At 39.4% G+C, this 19,815-nt stretch overlaps 1 protein-coding gene across 8 annotated transcripts in view; it reads right to left on the reverse strand.

Annotated features, from left to right (window-relative positions):
- Nucleotides 1–19,815, reverse strand: part of myo9aa (myosin IXAa) — a 359,701-nt gene that overhangs the window by 13,531 nt on the left and 326,355 nt on the right. For all 8 annotated transcript variants that reach the window (XM_072282122.1, XM_072282124.1, XM_072282123.1 and 5 more), the window contains 7 exons: nt 19,547–19,658; nt 19,088–19,149; nt 15,987–16,179; nt 15,495–15,623; nt 13,554–13,659; nt 7,874–8,005; nt 5,511–5,634 (listed from right to left, as the gene is read on the reverse strand). In XM_072282122.1, the coding sequence (XP_072138223.1) occupies nt 5,511–5,634; nt 7,874–8,005; nt 13,554–13,659; nt 15,495–15,623; nt 15,987–16,179; nt 19,088–19,149; nt 19,547–19,658 (858 nt within the window). The remainder of the gene's footprint in view (nt 1–5,510; nt 5,635–7,873; nt 8,006–13,553; nt 13,660–15,494; nt 15,624–15,986; nt 16,180–19,087; nt 19,150–19,546; nt 19,659–19,815) is intronic.

Here is a 19,815-nt window from a genome sequence, read left to right on the forward strand (position 1 = left end):
AAAGATGGATTACCTAACTCAGTTGTCTGCAAATCCTTCAGCTTTGCCTTTGGCTTAACATTTAAGCAAGGCAATGTAGAGACGAAGTGCATTCGAAAGCCACTCTGATTCTTGTTGAATTATACTAACTACATTAAGATTCTGTTAATACAGTACACAGGAAAATAGTTAACATTATCTGGTATATAAACAAGGCTATTCAAAGAGTGGCAAATTTAGTGGCCTTGTAAAATGCTAGCCTACAAAAATTAGGGAAGAAACCTGGAAGATGTTAATCAAAGGCAAGAAGGGCTGTATACTGGATGGCCAAATACCATGCATGCTCTCTTAAATTTTCCTCAAAAAGACTAATTTAAAGAGTACAATATATCTATATATACACATAAATACACACACACACGTAAACATAATTATATAAATAAGTAGTATAAAAGAGGGAACACAAAAATACTGAGGTAGTGTGCATGGATTCATTGTCCACTCAGGAAATTGATGGGTGAGGGGGAAGAAGCAGTTTCTGAAATGTTGAGCGTGTGTCTTCATCCTTCTTTCTATACTTTTTAAAAAAGTAATCTACTTGAATGAAACTTTTTAAAATTTAGACTCAATTCTTTCGGTGGCTTTTCACTAGCAACTTAATGTAAGTTTATATTCTCTTTCTATTAACCCTTCAATTAATGCGACCTTCATACCAGAAACAAAGTCTAACAGTCAAATACAACAGCCAACAGATACAAATAATGTAGACAACTCCAAATCAAGAACAAAACTCCACTGAACATAACTTAATTCTGTTCCAAGACAACACACACATTCAGATCATTTCCAAGGCTTGGGACAGGCGACCAAGTGATGAATGGGATCATGGAAATGAACTGGTGACATGTAGGGAGGATTACCTACCGGAATCGAACTGCGATTCATGCTCATGAATCTAACCGCTATTATAACTGGTTTCTATAGTAGAAAGAACACGAAAAAGTAGAGGATCAGGTTAGTTAGACCATGCAATCAGTAGGAACATACAGATTAAAGGAAAGAAAGTGTTTTTTGTTATGGGTCAGTAAAAAGTATTCCCTCTTCTTCGGACCTCTTCCCTTCTCTACCATTTAAAACTCACTTATTTTCTTACTTTCCAGATTCTGAGAAAAGGTCTTTAACCTAGAATGTCAGCTCTGTTTCAATCTGTTAATGTAGACTGGCATTCTAACTGCTCCCCGATTTTCTGTTGTTTAATGTACAAATTAGTCCATAAGACATAAAGAGTGGAGTTAAGCCATTTGGCCCATTGAGTCTGCTTCACTATTCCATCATGGCTGATTTATTATCCCTCTCAATCCCATTCTCCTGTTATCTCCCCATAATACTTGACACCCTGACTAACCAAGAACCTACTAACCTCCACTTTAAATATACCAAATGATTTAGCTTCCTCAGCTGTCTGCGGCAATGAATTCCACAGATTCGCCACCCAATATTCTGCTTTTCTGTAAAGTGCCTGCAACTTCCAGTTTGAATCCTTCCCATCCCCACTTATTTTCCTCTTCCACTTTATAAAGGCAACACCAGCTGGATTGAAAGTCTGAACTGCCAGTAGCTCAACCACATGTAAATATCTATTTATTGAGATAGCACAAGTTTTAACAGGCAACAGCGCTGCTCCAAAAAGCGCTATATGAAGTTATTCTTACCCTTGGCCATTAGGCTCTATAATGAGTCAACCTTTAGCTGGGGGAGTAATGACCCCCTCCTGTTAGACTGTTTGTGGTAACTTATTTGTTTATTCTTTTGACTTCTAATATTTATATCTATGCACTTGTAATGCTACTGTAACACAGTAATTTCCTTTGGGATCAATTAAGTCTCTATCTTAACTCCTCTTTATCAATGCTCACCTGCATAATTGAGTCACTGGGCAGCTCACACCGATTTGAAACATGCAATACTCAGAAACATTGAAAATAACTGGAGCTTCCCAAATTTGATTTCAGCTGAGATCAACTCATACACAGGGAATGTTTGTCAGGAATCTCTTGCCTGCTAACATGCTGGAGACTTAAAATCTATTATTAAATTGAAACTTCTTTGATTTACTATTATACATTCTTTTAAAAGAATTACCATGACCAGACATGGTATGTTTTATAAACAATCAACTCTCTCAAGATTAGGTGCACCTTACAACGCAAACGACTATGACAGAGACACACAGATTAACAAGTAATATGCAAAACAGGACTGTAATGTCATGGGTGATTTGACACGATTTAGAGATTTGGTAGAAAAAATAAGTACCACCATGAAGACATGGATATTGTGATTCCCATCAGAACAAGACACTGATTATTACATAATACAGAACAAGAAAGACATTGTATATATGGATCAGCAAACTAATGTTTGCTTTCCTGCACGCATGCACCAATGAACCTCACTCTGCCATCCCAACACCAGATAAAAAGGGGTACTTAAGTGAAGAAAAGTGCATATACACATCACATAAAAAATGAATAAGGACATAAATGTGAAATTACACATCAAATGTGAAATTACACATCTAATGTGATGATATTGCTTACACTTGCAAAAGCTTCATACCTGAACTTTGCTCAGTCTCACACACAAGTGATCAAATTCTCAGCTTCAAACTACCTCAGACAGTCAACATTGAACCTTCATTTCTCCAACAGCTTTGCACAAGTTTTAACCAGACCAGATGGAACAAAGGTTGTGCTAATAGACCCCCAAATAAGGTAAAACACGGAGAAGTCAAAATACCCAAAGAGAAATTGTTCTTCAAATTTGCTTCTTTGAGGATGCATTTTTGGATCTTTTATGGATTACTTTTGCATTGGGGGGGGGGGCGCTTTTAGAAAAGGCAGCATTAAAACTTAATTTGCTTTTCTGTGGAAGTATAATTTCTGCTTTCTTGAAACTTGCATCATCAGGAAAGTACAAAGCACCTGACAAGTGCCAAAAGTCAAAGATGACAGATACAACACAGAGGGGCCAAAGATCCAGATACAAAGTTCCCTGAAAGTGGCAACACAAGTAGAAAGGATGGTGAAGGCAGCCTTTGGCATGCTTGTATTCAGGGCATTGAGTACTGGAGCTGGGATGACAGACTGCCACTGTACAAGTCATTGGTGAGATACAATGGAGTATTGTGTGCAGTTCTGGTCACCTAGCTAAACAACGGACGTCATTACACCAAAAAGGATGCAGAAGATTCACAACGATGTTACCAGGACTGGAGGGCTTGAGTTATTGGACAGGGTTCAAAGGAAGTTCATGAAAATGATTCCCGGAATGATTCCAGCATATGCAGACCATTTGACGGCTCTGGATTGTTGGGACTATTTTTTTTGCCTGGAGCAGAGGAGGCTAAAAAAGGAACCTAAAAGTGGTATATAAAATCATGAAGGTCATGGCTAAGATGGATGGTTACATTTTCCTCTAGTGGAGAAAAGGGATAAGTTGAAGGTGAAAGGAAAGATTTAAAGGGGAGAAACATTTTTACGAACTGGAGTTCAGAAGACTGAGGGGTGACCTTATTGAAACTATCGAATGTTGAAAGGCCTCGATAGAGTGGATGTGGAGAGGATGTTTCCTATGGTGGGAGAGTCGAAGTCCAGAAGACACAGTCTCACAACAGAGGGGTATCCTTTTAGAATGGAGATGAGGAGGAATTCCTTTAGCCAGAGAGTAGTGAAGCTGTGGAATTCATTGCCACAGTTGGCTGTGGAGGTTGAATCGTTATGTATATTTAAAGCAGTGGCTGATAATTCTTAATTAGTCAGCACATGAAGGGATACGGGGAGAAGGCAGGAGATTGGGGCTGAGAGGGAAAATAGATCAGCCATGATGAAATGGTAGAGCAGACTCGATGGGCCAAATGGCCTAATTCTGCTCCTACATCTTATAGGAGATACTGGATTGCTGGGACTTTTTTTTTTGCCTTGGAGCAGAGACGGCTGAAAAGAAACCTAAAAGTGGTATATAAAATCATGAGGGACATGGTTAAGGTGGATGGTTACATTTTCCTTGAGTGGAGAAGAGGGCTTAAATTGAAGGTGAAAGGAAAGATTTAAAGGGGAGAAACATTTTCACGCAGAAGGCAGTGTGTATATGTCACCAGCTGCCAGAGAAAGGTGCAAAAGCAGGTATACTTACAATGTTTAAAAGAAAATTTGGGCAAGTACATGGATAAGAAAGGTTTAGAGGGAGATGGGCCAAATGGGATCAGCTGGTATGGACATCTTGGCTGGCATGGACGAGTTGGGCCAAAGGACCTTTTTTCGTGCTGTTTTACTGTGTGACGGGGCAAAGCCTTGAGATGAACAGTTTAAAAAAACATTAAGGAAACAGAACCAATGCTGCATGAAAGAACTGAGAAATTGAGAAGGCCCCTTATCTGAGATGTGATGGCATTGAAGAGAGTCCAGAGGAGGTTCATGAGAATGAATCCAGGAATGAAACAGTTAACATATGAGGAGAGTCTGAATGCTCTAGGTCTGTACTCGTTGGAGTGTAGAAGAATTGGGGGGGGGGGGAAGAATCTCATTGAATCCCATCGAATATTGAAAGATCCGGATAGAATGGATGTAGGAAAAATGTTTTTCATAGTGGGGTTAGACTAGGACCAGACAGCACAGGCTCATAATTGAGAGACATCCATTTAGAACAGAGATGAGGAGGTATTTCTTTAGTCAGAGGGTAATGAATCTGTGGAATTTATTGCCATGGATACCTCTGGAGGCCAAGCCATTGAATTAAAGCAGAGATTGATAGGTTGTTGATTAGTTAAGGTGTCAAAGGTTACAGGAAGACGGTAAGAGAATGGGATTGCAAGCGATAATAAATCACGGAACTCAGACTGACTCAAGGGGCTGAATGGCCTAATTCTGCTCCTATGTGTTATGGACAGCAAACACAAATGTTTGTCCAAGCTAAGTTTATACTGCTCTGCAAATGAAGTGAAATTGAGACTTAATCCCACATTACAAACTATTATGAAGCAATAGGTACAAATAGAGCCCGAGAGGTAATTGATATTTGCTTCAGGATCACAAAGCAGCCATTACGCTCCACCAACGCGCTCTTTCCAAAACTCACAATGAAAACTCAAAAACCACCAGGAGATTACAGGAGACTAATCTGGGAGATCAATCAATTTCTGTTGATCCTAAAAATACTGAATAACTTGAATGAACTGTCAAAATTACACTAAACTTAGAACAGTGAATACATATATGAGTGCTGAAACAGCACAGTGGTGGAAGGCAACAGAAGCTTACTATTCAGAATGACAAAATGAAAACAAAGGGAATAATGGATGTTGTAGACATGGTGAGTCCATGAGATTTTTAAAAATATTGTAACTCTTAGCAAATGCAAGTTATTATTACATTTCTTTTCATGGAACGCAAGTCTCCATTTAATTCAGTAAGAACAAGAAACAACATTGCAATATCATTGATCAGAATAAAATTCAAGTTAAAACATCTTACTATTGAGTGCCGGATGAGTGACAACCTATTCTTGGCTTTGTTCTCTGCAAACTCCAGGCTGCTAATGTCCTTTAGACGTGCTCGGTACTTGTTCATTTGTTCCACAATTATCAGTTCCACACACCTGTGGAGAAGATTACTGTGTGATTGAAGTGATCTATTTTTAAATCATTTCTCACCAAGGAAGTGTGGAACATTTGAAATATGGGAAATAAAATCAATTCCATTCTACTAATCTTTTTTTTGGTCACCTCTCCAAATTCTTTCTCATCCTCCAGAAACACACATTAAATGATTTAAGAACTCACATAACTCAACTTTTGCATGCAAAAGTCCTGCTCTTCATTTACTCTTAAATTACTTTTCAAACTGTATCCTCAATATTTGAGTATTTCATAATTGCAAATATTTGTGGATTAAATTCTATCAATCCACTCAGAATCTGCAAAAAAAAAACCCCAAGAGTCTGCTGTGAGACAAAAAGAACAAAGAATGAGGGTAAATTTGTAAAGAACGTAAAAGAAGGCCATGAAATCTAGAAAAAAGTCAAAAGACTGGACAAAATGAGGTCCCATAGAGTCACAAAATAAATTGCACAGCAATTTAACAAATTTTCAGGTTCAGCTTCACAAAGGAGGCTCAGATATCTTCCCAAAATGCTGGGGAACAACGAGTCAAAATGAAAGAAGGAATTAAATGAACATTAATATTAGTATTAAGTTGACAAATCCCCAGGGCTGATAGACTGCAATCCACAGTACAATAATGATAGACTGCATGGTTGTCATTCTGGAGATTGTGGAATGGTTCCTTCAGATTGGAAGGTGGTAAATGTATTCCCATTATTTAAAAAATACAGAAGAAGAGAAAACCTGGAACAGCAGGCTGGATCATTACCAGTTTATGTCCTGGCTAAGATTTCTACTGCTACGCTGTGAGGTATTTCACTTCAGTAGTTTTCTGTTAAAGCAGTGTGTCCTGCTGGTAGAATATTTTGGTTTCTGCTAAAGTTAAGGAGCCATGTACTTCAGTTTAGGAATGTGGTGTTAGTCAATCATGTTGGTGGGATCGAGAGAAGGTTCTAGAGAGAACTGGGTAGGAGAGAGATTTGTGACGGATAGGGGCAGGTTTCGTGATCTTTTGCTGGGAGTTGTGGAGAAGGGAAGATTGGCAAGATGCCCTTAAGGATTCGACCTGATGGGAAGACGCTATTGCAAGGAGTAATTCGTGAGACAAAAGAGTCCACGATCAGAAGTTCTACTGGTGACTGATGATTAGAATTCAGCACAGTGAGTAACAGTTATATCCAGCTTTTGGAAGAGATAAACTCTAATGGCCATGTACCCATTTAGACTGATCTAACTGTAATGGGCCCTTTTATTTTTTTTCTTCATTTTCTTTATCTTAATGACTGTTTGATAAAGCTGAAATTGGTAAATATACTTAGTATATGATTTGTCATTTCTTGGCGACCGGTAATTCTGTATGGGCAGTACTTACACAGCATTTGCTCAAATCGAGGTTCCATTAATCAGAACTCCCCAACTTTCCTGTTTGGTTGAACTCCAAATCATACTGACCTAGACATAAAGGTGGCCTTCTCACTGCTGAGTCACGTGGCTACTAGCAAAACTAGCTATCGAGCCAAGTTTGTATACAAGCCTGGTGAGAGGGTTGCACCAGTATTAGGAACAATTCTACAGTCTATTATAAAGGAAATGATAACAGGGCACTTTCAGACCATCACAGAATTAGACATACTCAAACTTGGATCTGATAACAGAGCACTTACATAGAATATATAACAGTACATCACAGGCTCGTCAATCCACAATGTTGTGCCAACCCTTCAACCTACTCTAAGATCAATCTAATCCTTCCCTCCCATGTAACCCTCCTTTTTCTTTTCATTATCTGCCCATTTAAGAATCTCTTAAGTGTCCCTAATGTATCCATCTTTACCATCACCCCTGGCATTGTGTTCCACAGACTTACCATTCTCTGTGTAAAAAACCTACCACAGACATTTCTCCCTATACTTTTCTCCAATAACCTTAAAATTAGGACCCCTCACATTAGCCATTGCTGGCTGTCCACTCTGTCTATGCCTCACCTCTGATCACTGTGTACAAGATGATACGAGACAAAATCAATATGTTTATGAAAGGGAGATGATGTTTGACAAAACTATACTGAATGTTAAAGATTTAATTGAAGTCTAATTAGTTTTCATCACAATGTGAAAATCCAAGAACAAGCAGACTAAACTTTTCTCCAATCACAAGCTTTCATGGCCTCGGTGCTGCATTACAATCATTCTTTATATATCTAACTTTAATGTTAAGAAATGGAAGTAATCTTACGCAGTTGTTTTTGAAATATCTTGAACGCTTTGTAATGGGTCTGTGGTATCTGGACATCGAATAATACATGGAGCGAAGACAATGGCCAATGCATTTGAGGACATCCGATTGGTCTCTTCTTGCAGGGCAATTCTAGAAAGCAGCACAAAAACAGAGTATGGAAAAGAAGTACGGATTATGAAAATTATTCATTCCTTCAAGTTGTGCATTACCAGAACAAGTTTACTACAGATACACTTGAGTAAATTTCTGTGCAAAATTTTCATGACAATTGTGAACAGAAAGTATAGAATGTATTTCACCATCTTCAGTTGATCCCAAAACTATGCAGATTCCAGAACACTCTGCAGTTGCTAGACTAGAGCTGAGCAAGAAAACAGCAGGGCATAAAAAAAAGTCAGGTCTGAATAGCAACTAAGCGCCCACACTTTCAAAACCCCACAATCAGCAGTCCAATGAGAGATCTCACACATCAGTGTCTGAATAAGCTGCAAATAGTTCGGCAAATAATTGCAAGGTATGTTTGAAACAAACATACTTAATGTCAGCCACAACCACATTGGACTGCCTATATCACAATAAATCAACTGACTAAGTTATACCAAGCATTTTTACATAAAAAGGGAATTTCCGTCTGCCCCCATCTGAAAGACCTGGGAGTTTTTACTCATTGAACAGTGCTTACTCTTACTGCTACATTCAGGAGACGCTCACGAGCATCTAGGATCACTAACTGTGGCATCACTTCTCCTGATGTCAGCTGGTAATGTGGGTCATTTCTAGAGGACCCTTGGCTTTGACAGACAAAACCAATCCCCAGTTTTGTTGTCTATCAAAGGCGTTACGTTTTTGGATGCTTCTCGAAGTCCCCAACAGAATATTTTTCCAAAAGAAAATCATATAACATATCTTATAAATGAAAAATTAAAACATTAAAAAATACAACATATAACTTATGTTTCTGTATTACTAATTGTTGGCTGTTCAGTCTCTCAAGCCGTTCTGCAATTCAGTGCTAGACTCTTCCACTAAACCCCCATATCTTTTAATATTTAATAATCTATGAACCTCTATTTCAATACTTGGAGAACAAAGCACCACAGATCTTCTGGTCAGAAAATTTCAAAGATTCATTAGGCTCATGGTGAAAGGAACTCTTTTCAGCCACTATCTATCTTTTCCCTCTTTGGCCTCTGGTTCCAGATACATTTGCAAGGTAAAACATCTTCCTGCAACATTCCAGTCAAGTTCTACCAATATTCGGAATCTTTCAATGTGATCAACTTTCATCATTCTAAACCTTTAACTCAGGCCCAGTCTGTTAAATGTCTATTCATCAAACAACTTCCCTACCTCAGAAATTAACCAAGAGGATCCCCATTTCAATCATTCTGTCACAAGCTGGGGAGATGAGACCCATACACAATATTCAAGGTGTAATCATACTAAAGCTCTATAATTATTACTGACAGCCATCTTTCAGTGAACAAAAAATGGACTCTGAAATCTTCCACAAAACCTGCATAAATTAAGCACGTCTAGCAGTCAGAAATGGGAGAACTCATCATGGAAAACATGGCACAAAATCTAAGCAAGCATTCTGCCTTCACAGAAGAGGATGCAAGTAACTTCCCAGAAAGGTGAGGAAACCAAACATCTAAAGAAGAGGAGCTAAAGGAAATCAGTACAATTAAGAAAGAGCGAGGGTGTAATTAATCACACAAAGTTTATAAATCCCCAGTCCTCAATTAATATACCTCCAGGAATATTAAAGGAGATAATTTTACAGATTATGGAAGTGTTCCTGCAGATTACAGGTTGGCAAATGCAACCATTATTTAAAACAGAAGTGAAACTGAATGAGACTTGGGTTCCTTTGCATACTGTCACTGGAAGCAAATACACTCCATGGCCAACTCATTAGATACACCTGTTACTGCAAATTTCTAATCAGCCTATCATGTGACAGCAACTCAATGCATAAAAGCATACAAACATGGTCAAGTTCAGTTGCTGTTCAGACCAAACATCAGAATTGTGAAGAAATGTGATTGAAATGACTTTGACCATGGAATAACTGCTGGTGCCAGATGGTGTGGTTTGAGTATCTCAAAAACTGCTGATCCTCTGGGATTTCCATACACAAGTCTCTAGACCAGGGTTTCCAACCCTGGGGTCCATGGACCCTTTGTTTAATGGTATTGTCCATGGCATAAGGAGTTTGGGAACTCCTGCTCTAGGGTTTACAGAGAGTGATGAGAAACACCAAAAAAAATCCAGTGAGCGGGAGTTCTGATAGAGCTCCGAGGAGAATGGCCAGAGTGTTCATGCTGACAGGAAGGTGACAGTAACTCAAATAACCATGTGACACAACAATGGTATGCAGAAAAGCACCTCTGAACTCACAACACATCAAATCTTGAGGTGGATGGGCTACAGCAGCAGAAGACCACAGCAGGTTCCACTCCTGTACCTAATAAAGTGGCCACTAAATTTATATGTGTGTACAGCAAGTTGTTGAGAAGGCCAATTGTGTGTTACCCTTCAAATGCAAGAGGATTTAAATAGGGGAAAATTTATCTTGCTAGAGTTATAGGTGGCCTCGGCAGGATAGGCTTTGAGTATCGTGTGCCATTTTGGTCTCTTTTTGCTGAAGATATTCTTACTATAGACGACTACAGGGCAGGTTCATCAGACTGAAACCTGGGAAGATGAGGCTGTCATGGTGGGAGAGATTAGGTTCACCAGGTTTATATTCACAAGAGTTCAGAAGAATGAGAAAGGATCTCATTGTAACCTAGAGCATTCTGTCAGAAAAAGGCAAGCAAGATGTGGGGAAGGATGTTTCCCTTGGCTGCGTATCTAGACTGAGGGATCAGAGTTTCCTGTTATGGGCCACAGAATTTAGGTCTGAAATGAGGAGTAATTGCTTTATTCAGAGACTCAGGAGGCCAAGTCACTGAATATATTAAAGTCAAAGTCAACGTTCCAATCCTTCCCCAGCAATGCTCCTCAGCCCTTTCTCCATTATATTGACAACTGCATTGCTGTTTTATGCACCCATGGGGAGCTCAGTTTCACCAACTTTGTTTCTTCCACACTGCCCTTAAAATCACCACCCATTTCTGACAACTCCCTCTCCTTTCTTGATCTCTTTGTCTCCATCTCTGGAGACAAAATGTCAACCATTATCTTTTACAAACCCACCGATTCCCACAGTTACCTTGGTTCTTCCAACCCAGTCTCCTGTAAAAACGCTATTCCCTTTTCTCAGTTCCTTCATCTCCACCCTATCTGTTCCTTTCTAGGACATCAGAGATGTCCTCCTTTCTTCAAAGAAAGGGGTTTTGCTTCCTCCACCAGAGACGCTACCCTCACTCACATCTCTTCCATTGTCCAAACATTTGTGCTCACCCCATCTTTCCGCCGCCTTAACAGTGATAGAGTTCCCCTTGTCCTTAACTACCAACACATGAGCCTTCGCATCCAACACATCAGACTTCACAACTTCGACCATCTCTAAAGGAATCCTACCACCAAATATATCCTTACCTCCCCCTCTCCACTTTCTGCAGGGATTGCTCCCACCATGATTCCCTTGTCCATTCATCCTCCCCACCAATCTCCCTCCTGGCACTTATCCCTGCAAACGGCCATTCAGGGCCCAAACACTCCTTCCAGGTGAGGCAACACTTCACTCGTGAATCTGCTGAGGGTTGTCTATTGAGTCTGGTGCTCCCAATATGGCATCCTCTACATTGGTGATACCTGTCGCAAATTGGGGACTGCTTCGTGAGCACCTCTGTTATCAGCCAAAAGCAGAACTTCCTGTTGGCCAAACATTTTCATTCCAATATGTCAACCCAAGGCCTTCTCTTGTGCCAAGATGAGGTCACCCTCAAGGTCGAGAAACAACACCTTATATTCTGTCTAGGTAGCCTCCAATCTGATGGCATGAATATTGATTTCTCCTTCTGGTTAAAAAAAGTTCCTTCCCTTCTCCTTCTATTCCCCACTCTGGTCTCTTTCCTTTTCTCAACTGCCAATTACTTCTTCCCAGATCCCTCCTCCTATGGCCCACTCCCCTTTCCTATCAGATTCCTTCCCCTCCAGTCCTTTATCTTTCCTCCCCAACTGGCTTCACCTGTCACCTTCAAGCTATCTTCCTTCTCCCCACCTCCCCCCTCAGCTTTTTATTCTGGTGTTTTCCCCTTCCTTTCCAGTCCTGAAGAAGGGGCTCAGCTCCAAATTTCAACTGTTTATTCATTTCCACAGATGCTGCCTGACCTGTTCAGCACCTCCAGCATTTTGTGTGTGTTGCAAAGTCAAAGTGAATTTATCAAAGTATGTATATAATATGTCTACCTTGAGAATCATTTTCCTGCAGGCATTTACAGGAAAATAAAGAAATAAAACAGAATTTATGAAAGACCATAAGACATAGAACAGAATAAGACCATTAAGTTTGTTCCACCATTCCAGCTTGGCTGATTTATTATCCCTCTCAACACCATTCCTTTGCTTTCTCTCTGTAACCTTAGACACCCTGATTAATCAAGAACCTATCCAGCTCAGCTTCAAATATCCCCAATAACTTGGCCTCTACAGCCATCTGTGGCAATCAATTCTACCGATTCACGACCCTCTGGGTAAAGCAATTTCTCCACATCTCCGTTCTAGGTGGATGCCCCCATATTCTGAGGTTGTAAAAACAAACTGAGAACTATAAATAATAAAGACTGACAAACAACCAAAGTTCAAAATAAGACATATTGTACAAATAATAAAAAAGTAAATAAATAATACTGAGAACACGAGTTGTAAAATCTTTGAAAATGAGTCTGTAGGTTGTATCAAAGAGGAAGATATATAAATTCCTAAATGAAACGAGCACCTTGGTGCATGAGAGCAGACATAATTGTATTTAGATTGATGATTAGTTGTGATTATATTGAAATACAGAACAGGCCTGAAGGGCTGAATGGCCTTTCCTTGCTTAGTTTTTTTGTGCATATTATGCCTATTTCCACATACTATAAATTTTCAAGCAGACAGGGTCAACGTACTGATTGCTTTCCTTTCTGCTTGATGTACTTGCTTATTAACTTTCAGTAATTTGCATCGAACACTTCAGGAGTCTATGGATCCTTCATCAGGTCAGACGTGGCATCGGTTCTACAGGCAGGAGTCCCAACATCTGTGCTGGGAAATCTAGTAAATCATTCACTGCTACTGGACTTTTGAGAAGACCAGCCACAAAAAGCAGCAGCAAAGCTTGGCCAGGATTTCTGCCCAAATCCTGAAACCTGCTGGCAATTAGTCTCAGAAGTTTGGCAAAGAGTGCCTGGAATTTCATGGCACACTATAGCCCATTTACCCAAAAAACTGCAATGACAGTCCATTAGAAACTCAGTTACATAAAATATAACATTTTGGTTAACTCCTAGCTGCCCTCTGCAATGTTCCAGAAAACAATTCAGTTCTCAGAAACTTATGAAAAAGCCACTAAGAATAAAACCATTCAGTATGGTGTCGACTAATCTGTCCTAGGTTTCATTCTTCTTCTGCACAACTTCCCCATAATCTTCAATCCCTGATCTTTCAAAAAGTGATCTACTTCATATAATTCTTTCCTGAAGAATTAAAATACCCAAATCCTGACACATAGTTAAATAGTTACCTCACAAGGTGAAAGATGAGTCGCTCCAGTGTGTTGATATGAGTTCGCGACAACTGATCAATTATTGAATAAACACCTTGAATCATTTCCTTTCGGTCTTGTAGACCTATGAACAAAGAAAACAACTTTTAACTCTGCAAAAGCCACATTGTAAGCACGTATCAGGACTAGAGAATTGCAATTACGACAAATTCTATTAACATATTCTAAAATTCTTCACCAAACAGATCAAGAAGATTCCAGGTTAGGTCTTTATTCCCTGGAGCATAGGAGAGTAAAGAGAGATTTGACAGAACAACACAAAATTATGAGGTTGGGTAAAACTAGACCTTGAGGTTATAGGTTTAGGGTGAAAGGTGAAATATTTAAGGAGAATGTGAGGGTGACCTTCACTCAGAGGTTGGCGAGAGTGTGGAACAAGAAGGGGTGGATATGGGTTCTATTTCAACATTTCAGAGAAATTTGGATAGATACATCGACAGGGTTGGTATGGAGGCCTAGGTTCAGATGTGGTTGATGGAACTAGGCAGAATAATAGTTTGGCATGGACTTGATGAACCGGAGAGCCCGTTTCTGCACTCTACCACCCTATGACTCTAGGTGCTATTTGTGGTGTGTGATGAACTAGTTTATTAAAAGCAGCAGCACAATACATTTACACTTACCCCGAGATAAGAAGTGGAGAATTAACCATTTTTATACTACTAACTTGCAAGTCCTGATTAAAGAAATGATCATTAATGAAATCATCTTTAAGAAATGGTCTTGAATGAGGAGAGAGGATGGAATGGCATTTTGCTGAATCTGTGAAAAGCAAGAGTTGGATCCAAAACTGTTCCAGTGTCATGGCTGCTTTTGAAGTCTAGCCACTGCTGTAACACAAGCAAGGCACCCATTTTTATTTATTTACTTATTTCAAGATCCAGTGCAGAACAGGCTCTTCTGGCCCAACGAGCTGCACTGCCCAGCAACTCACCTATTTAACTCCCTGCCTAATCACAGGCCATATCTTCGGACTGGGTGAGGAAACCGAACACCTGGAAGAGACCCACTCCTTACAGACAGTGGCAGGAACTGAACCTGAGATGCTGGCACTGTAAAGTGTTATGCTAACTGCCACACTACTGTGCCGTCCCACAAAGCAAGATTTTTTGCACAAAACAACATTTTCTTTAACAATCAATCTCTCAATGGCATTCACTGAAGCAAAAATCTTATCCAAAATGAGAGAGCTTGCTGCTTTTTTATTCTCAAAATGATTTATTCAATATTAACCTAGTTCCTCAGTCCAATCACAGTCCAACCTTCAAAAGCTTTTTCCAAAATCTCAACTGTACTAAACAATTTTCCACTGATTCAGTGCTTCTCTCCATACACTCAATCTCCTCAAATATACGTAACACTGACAGTCATTAAGTATTTGTCTTGGTACCTTTAATCTAGAATTGTCATCTTAAACTCAGTAGTTTAAAACCTCCCTCTGAGTTTTTGACTCCTCTCTCTTCTATTCCTTCTCTTCTGCTCAGATTCTTTCTTCATACTCAGCCCAAGAGCAAACTGTGAAAAACCGTTATCAAAGGGACAGTAAATGTAAAATGATACACTACAATATCATTTTTATGGCCATATCCTGAAACACCTGATGGAACCTTCACTCAACACTTTATCCAACAACAAAATTACTTCTTCAGAAATATATTGGACTTCACCCCATAATATTTCATTTTAACAAAGTCCAACTAACTGAGGCAACATTATACATCCCACTCACCCAGAAATTTATTTTACTGACACAAAGAATCAATCAATGCAGTATTACTAGTCTACTGGAAAAGACTAGGTACTAAACAGTTTCCTTTTAAATAGAATTCTTATATTGTACAAAATGATTCTATCCATTTCTGTAATCCATGGAGAACTGGGATTAAAACCTGTACTTACCCATTGCACGCAGAATCTCATCATAAAGTTCATAGGTCATTAGAGGGTTAGGAAGATCTCGCAACCACTGCTTGAACACACTGGCAATAACGTGAATGCTATACTCATCCAAATTCATGCTGTTAATATCTGCAGAGAAAAATTACAGTCAGTTCCAGAACAGCTGTCGTGTAATTCCCTCTCAACCTTGTACGAATGAAACTATGAGGTTTGTAGACTTATAGTGCAGTATTTAGTACACATCTCCACTACCATTCTGAAGGGAATGGTGAGCTTTCTTCCAGTCCACATGGTGAAGTGCTCCCAAAATGTAATCACATTTGTATAATTTTCAACTAGCAAAAATAAAATACTGAAATGTACCCTGTCATTATTAATAGGTGTTATAATGCTTGAAATCAAACAATTCTCAGGTATAGAAATTTCCTTATAAATTCACAGATACACAAGGAATCTGTCACTACATGCACTCCATTGGTCGGTATTCCTTACCTGTGTCCAGGCCTTGTTTCAACTCCTTAATTTTGTTGGTCGATCCTGACTTCCTATAAATTCCCTCAGTGTACAGGCCATGCATTTCAATGTAATTGATTAGCTTCTCCACCACAAGTGGCACTGTCCTCTCGTCATTGGTTAGACGAGAGACTTCCACTCCAAACTGCCGAGATGATAGCTCAGGTTCATACTGCATTAATAAAAAAAAAGGGTCAGGCCATAGAGCAGCTGAATGTGTTGTGTTCAAATGCTCCAAATGAATCAAATATGCGCCGTCCAGTCTCAAACAAGTCATTGATTTATTCAGATACATCACTGTAACAGGCCCTTCCAGCCCAATGATCCCATGCCACTCAATTACACCATGTGACCAATTCACCTACTAAGCAATACATCTTTGGAATGTGGGAGGAAACCCATGCAGGAATTGAACCAGGGTTACTTGCGCTGTAGTAGTGTTACGTTAACCAATACACAACCTTGCTGCAATAAGGAGAAAACTCAAACTTTCACCTGCAGTCTGTTAACTCAACTGCCAATGGAACTATAACAAGTCTCAGCAGTCATGGATAGAAAATAATAAACCAGCCACAGACCTTCAGAATATTGTAGTGTACATATCAGACAATATACTGTACATAGTTCAAAGATGATGATCAAAATATGTATATGTCATCATATACTACCCCGAGATTCATTTTCTTGTGGGCATTCAAAGTAGATACCAAGAAACACCTTAGAATCAAAGAAAAACGACACACAAACCACTGATGTGCAAAAGAAGACAAACTGAGCAAGTACACTATCGAATACATGCATACATACAATTGAAAACATGAGATGTAAAGTCCTTGAAAGTGACTCCATAGGTTGTGGAATCAGTTCAATGTTGAGGTGAGTGAAGTTATCCACACTAGTTCAGGAGTCTGATGGTTATAGGGTAATAACTGTTCTTGAACCCTGGTGGTATGGTACTTAAAGGCTCCTGTACCTCCTTCCTGATGGCAGCAGTAAGAAAAGAGCATGGTCCGAGTGGTGGAGAAGTAAAGTAATAAACCAGCCACAGGTCTTCAGAATAATGCAGTTGTACGCAAGTGACAAAGAACATAGTTGTGCTTATATAGGCATTAAATTAACATGTGTCTGCCAGTGCTCACCATCCAAAGAATAGCATGACCAATACAGCAATGTATAATTAGCCTTCCAAAATCAATGGTTTTGGGCAGGATGGGAGAAAATAGAAAGAAAAATATAAAATTCCGGAAGTACTTAAAAGGTGAACTGACATCTGTGGGGCAACAAGAGAATCAAAACATCAGGAAAAAGTTCCTTCACTGTTGATGGTGGTGAAGCTGATCAACAAAGGAAGCCGGGACCCAGAATCCAGACACCTGGGTTTAAATCTGACTTTATCATCTGTAATTCTGTGGAGAGAAAGGGACTGGGGCAAACAGAAACCTTTTTCATCCCAAGTCATTGGCCACACACATGCGCACATCTTAGATAAGTATGCCAAAGAAAAATCTTGCTTTTGTTGATCAGAACTGAATTCACTTCCCAGATTTTCAGCTACACACCTACACTAATGGCAGCTTAATATCAGTTGACCTAACGTGTATTTGAGGTGTAGGAGGAAACAAGAGTGCTCATGCAGTCAAAGAGAAAATACTCAAATTCCACAGACAGCACCATGGTCAAAATCGGACCTGAGTCACTGCGGATGTGTGGCAGTAACACTGTTCAGACCCAAGTGGCGTCATCAATAGCGCCACTAAACAGCACTCACTCACAAGAACCTGCTCGAGATGCCCAGCGTGGACTTCAGTTGCATTACTTGGATCCAATATCATCACAGCTTTGGTCCAAACATTGATCACAAAACCAAGCTATGTTGGTCAAGTCCTTGACAGCTCTGACACTGATTTTCTGGCTGACTCCAGTGTTTTGGGGCTATGCTAATACAGAATGGAACAGGCACTCATTACAATTATTGTGCTGAAACTGGAGTTTGGAGGTAATTCCCTTTTTATGAAAATGAATTATTGAGCTGTTATAACAGCCATGCTAACAGTGTAATTTATAGGAACTCTTAATTTTCAAATTAGTTTCACTTACAATCAAGGCTTTTAATTCTTCTTCTAATTAAAAACAAACTTTTGCAGATTTAAATTGTTTTCTCTTTTTGTAACATAAAGGAGTGTTGACTAAACCAGTACCATAGATCGTGACAAATGTATGCCCTCTACACTTACTACTTACAGGTTTTTATATAATTGAAAGCGTTAAAGGGATCTGAGGAAATATTTTTTCACTTGGGGGATATCAAGTCTCTCTGTCTCTCCCCCTCTCTGTACTGGGGTGGTGGTAGAGTCAGATACATTAGGGACATTGAAGAAACTCAGGTAGGCAAATGGATGAAAGAAAAAATGATGGTGATGTGGGAGGGAAGGATGAAATTGATCTTAGAGTAGATTAAAATGCCAGCACAATATGATGGGCCAAAGGGCCTGTATAGTACTGTAATGTTCTATGATCTATATTCTAGTTGTAATCTACTTGAGGTGAAGGCAGGTATTCTCACAACATTTTAAAAGTATCTAGACAAGCACTTGAATTGACAAGGTGTACAAGGCTACTGATAAAGAACAAGTAAATGACATTAGTATATTCAGGTATTTGAGAGTCAAGCATGTGCATGATGGGCCAAAGAGTCTGCTCCCGTACTGTATGACTATGACTTTCCCTAAACAATGATTATTATTTAATAATGCAAACTTGACACTTACATAGCACACCATTAAAAAGATTCAAAATTATGCCAGTAGTGTGGCAGTTAAGCGACACTATTACAGCTCAGGGTGTTGGCATCATCTGTCCGTAATCTGTACGTCCTTCCTGTGGAACGTGTGAGTTTTCTCCAGGTGCTCCAGTTTCCTCCCACAGTCCAAAGATGTACCTGTTTACTGATCATTGTAAATTGTCCCATGATTCAGTTAGGGTTAAATTGGGCTTGTCGGGGATGCTGGGGCAGCGTGGTCCAAAGGTGCTGTTCCGCGCAGTGTTGCCAAACGAACTAAAAATAAAATAAAACTTCATACCTTTTTGGAGCATTTGATGTTGGTTTTCAAGCAGCACTTTTTATGGCAAGCATATCTACACACTGGAAAACAAAAGCAGGCTCACTTACTCATATGATCCTACATACAGAATCACGAAATCGATTAAACTATAACTGCAAAACAGCAAAACGTGTTAAGAGGCTGCCAAACTTCCCACCAGCATCAATACAGATAAATCAGGGACATTTAGTAATTAGGGAGTTACAATATGATGGGAAAAATAACTGGAATATTTTCCTCTGAAACTAGTTACCAGGCAGGGTTAGTAAGCCACTTCAGTGAACACTGCAAGTAGTTTTGTCGAAGCAGTTAAATGGATTGCAGACAACAATTAAGTGGAAATGGTAGAAGAGGAATCAATGAACAAGAATGCAATTTCTGTAACAAAAAGTCTCTTTGATGTGTTAAATTTTTCTGCAATACCCTCTGGGAACTTACGCTTGCAGACACAAGCTCTTTCCATCATCCAGATGAGAGAAGAACAACATTCACAATAGGTAGGGATACTGTACTGTGTTGATTTGAAAATGTGACCATTATATTCTTCCACCTGTAATTAAGCACAGTTTGGTTGGTTCAATCATTCTGATTTCACAGTCAGCAGAACAGATTTTTAAAAATTGCACATCCTTTCTAAGCAATTCTGTGCTGTGGCACTGCCATTACTTGGGACTTTACAGAAATAACCTACTTGAGAGGTAAAAACT

This window comes from Mobula birostris, chromosome 18 (genome assembly GCF_030028105.1).
Source record: "Mobula birostris isolate sMobBir1 chromosome 18, sMobBir1.hap1, whole genome shotgun sequence".
NCBI lineage: Eukaryota > Metazoa > Chordata > Chondrichthyes > Myliobatiformes > Myliobatidae > Mobula > Mobula birostris.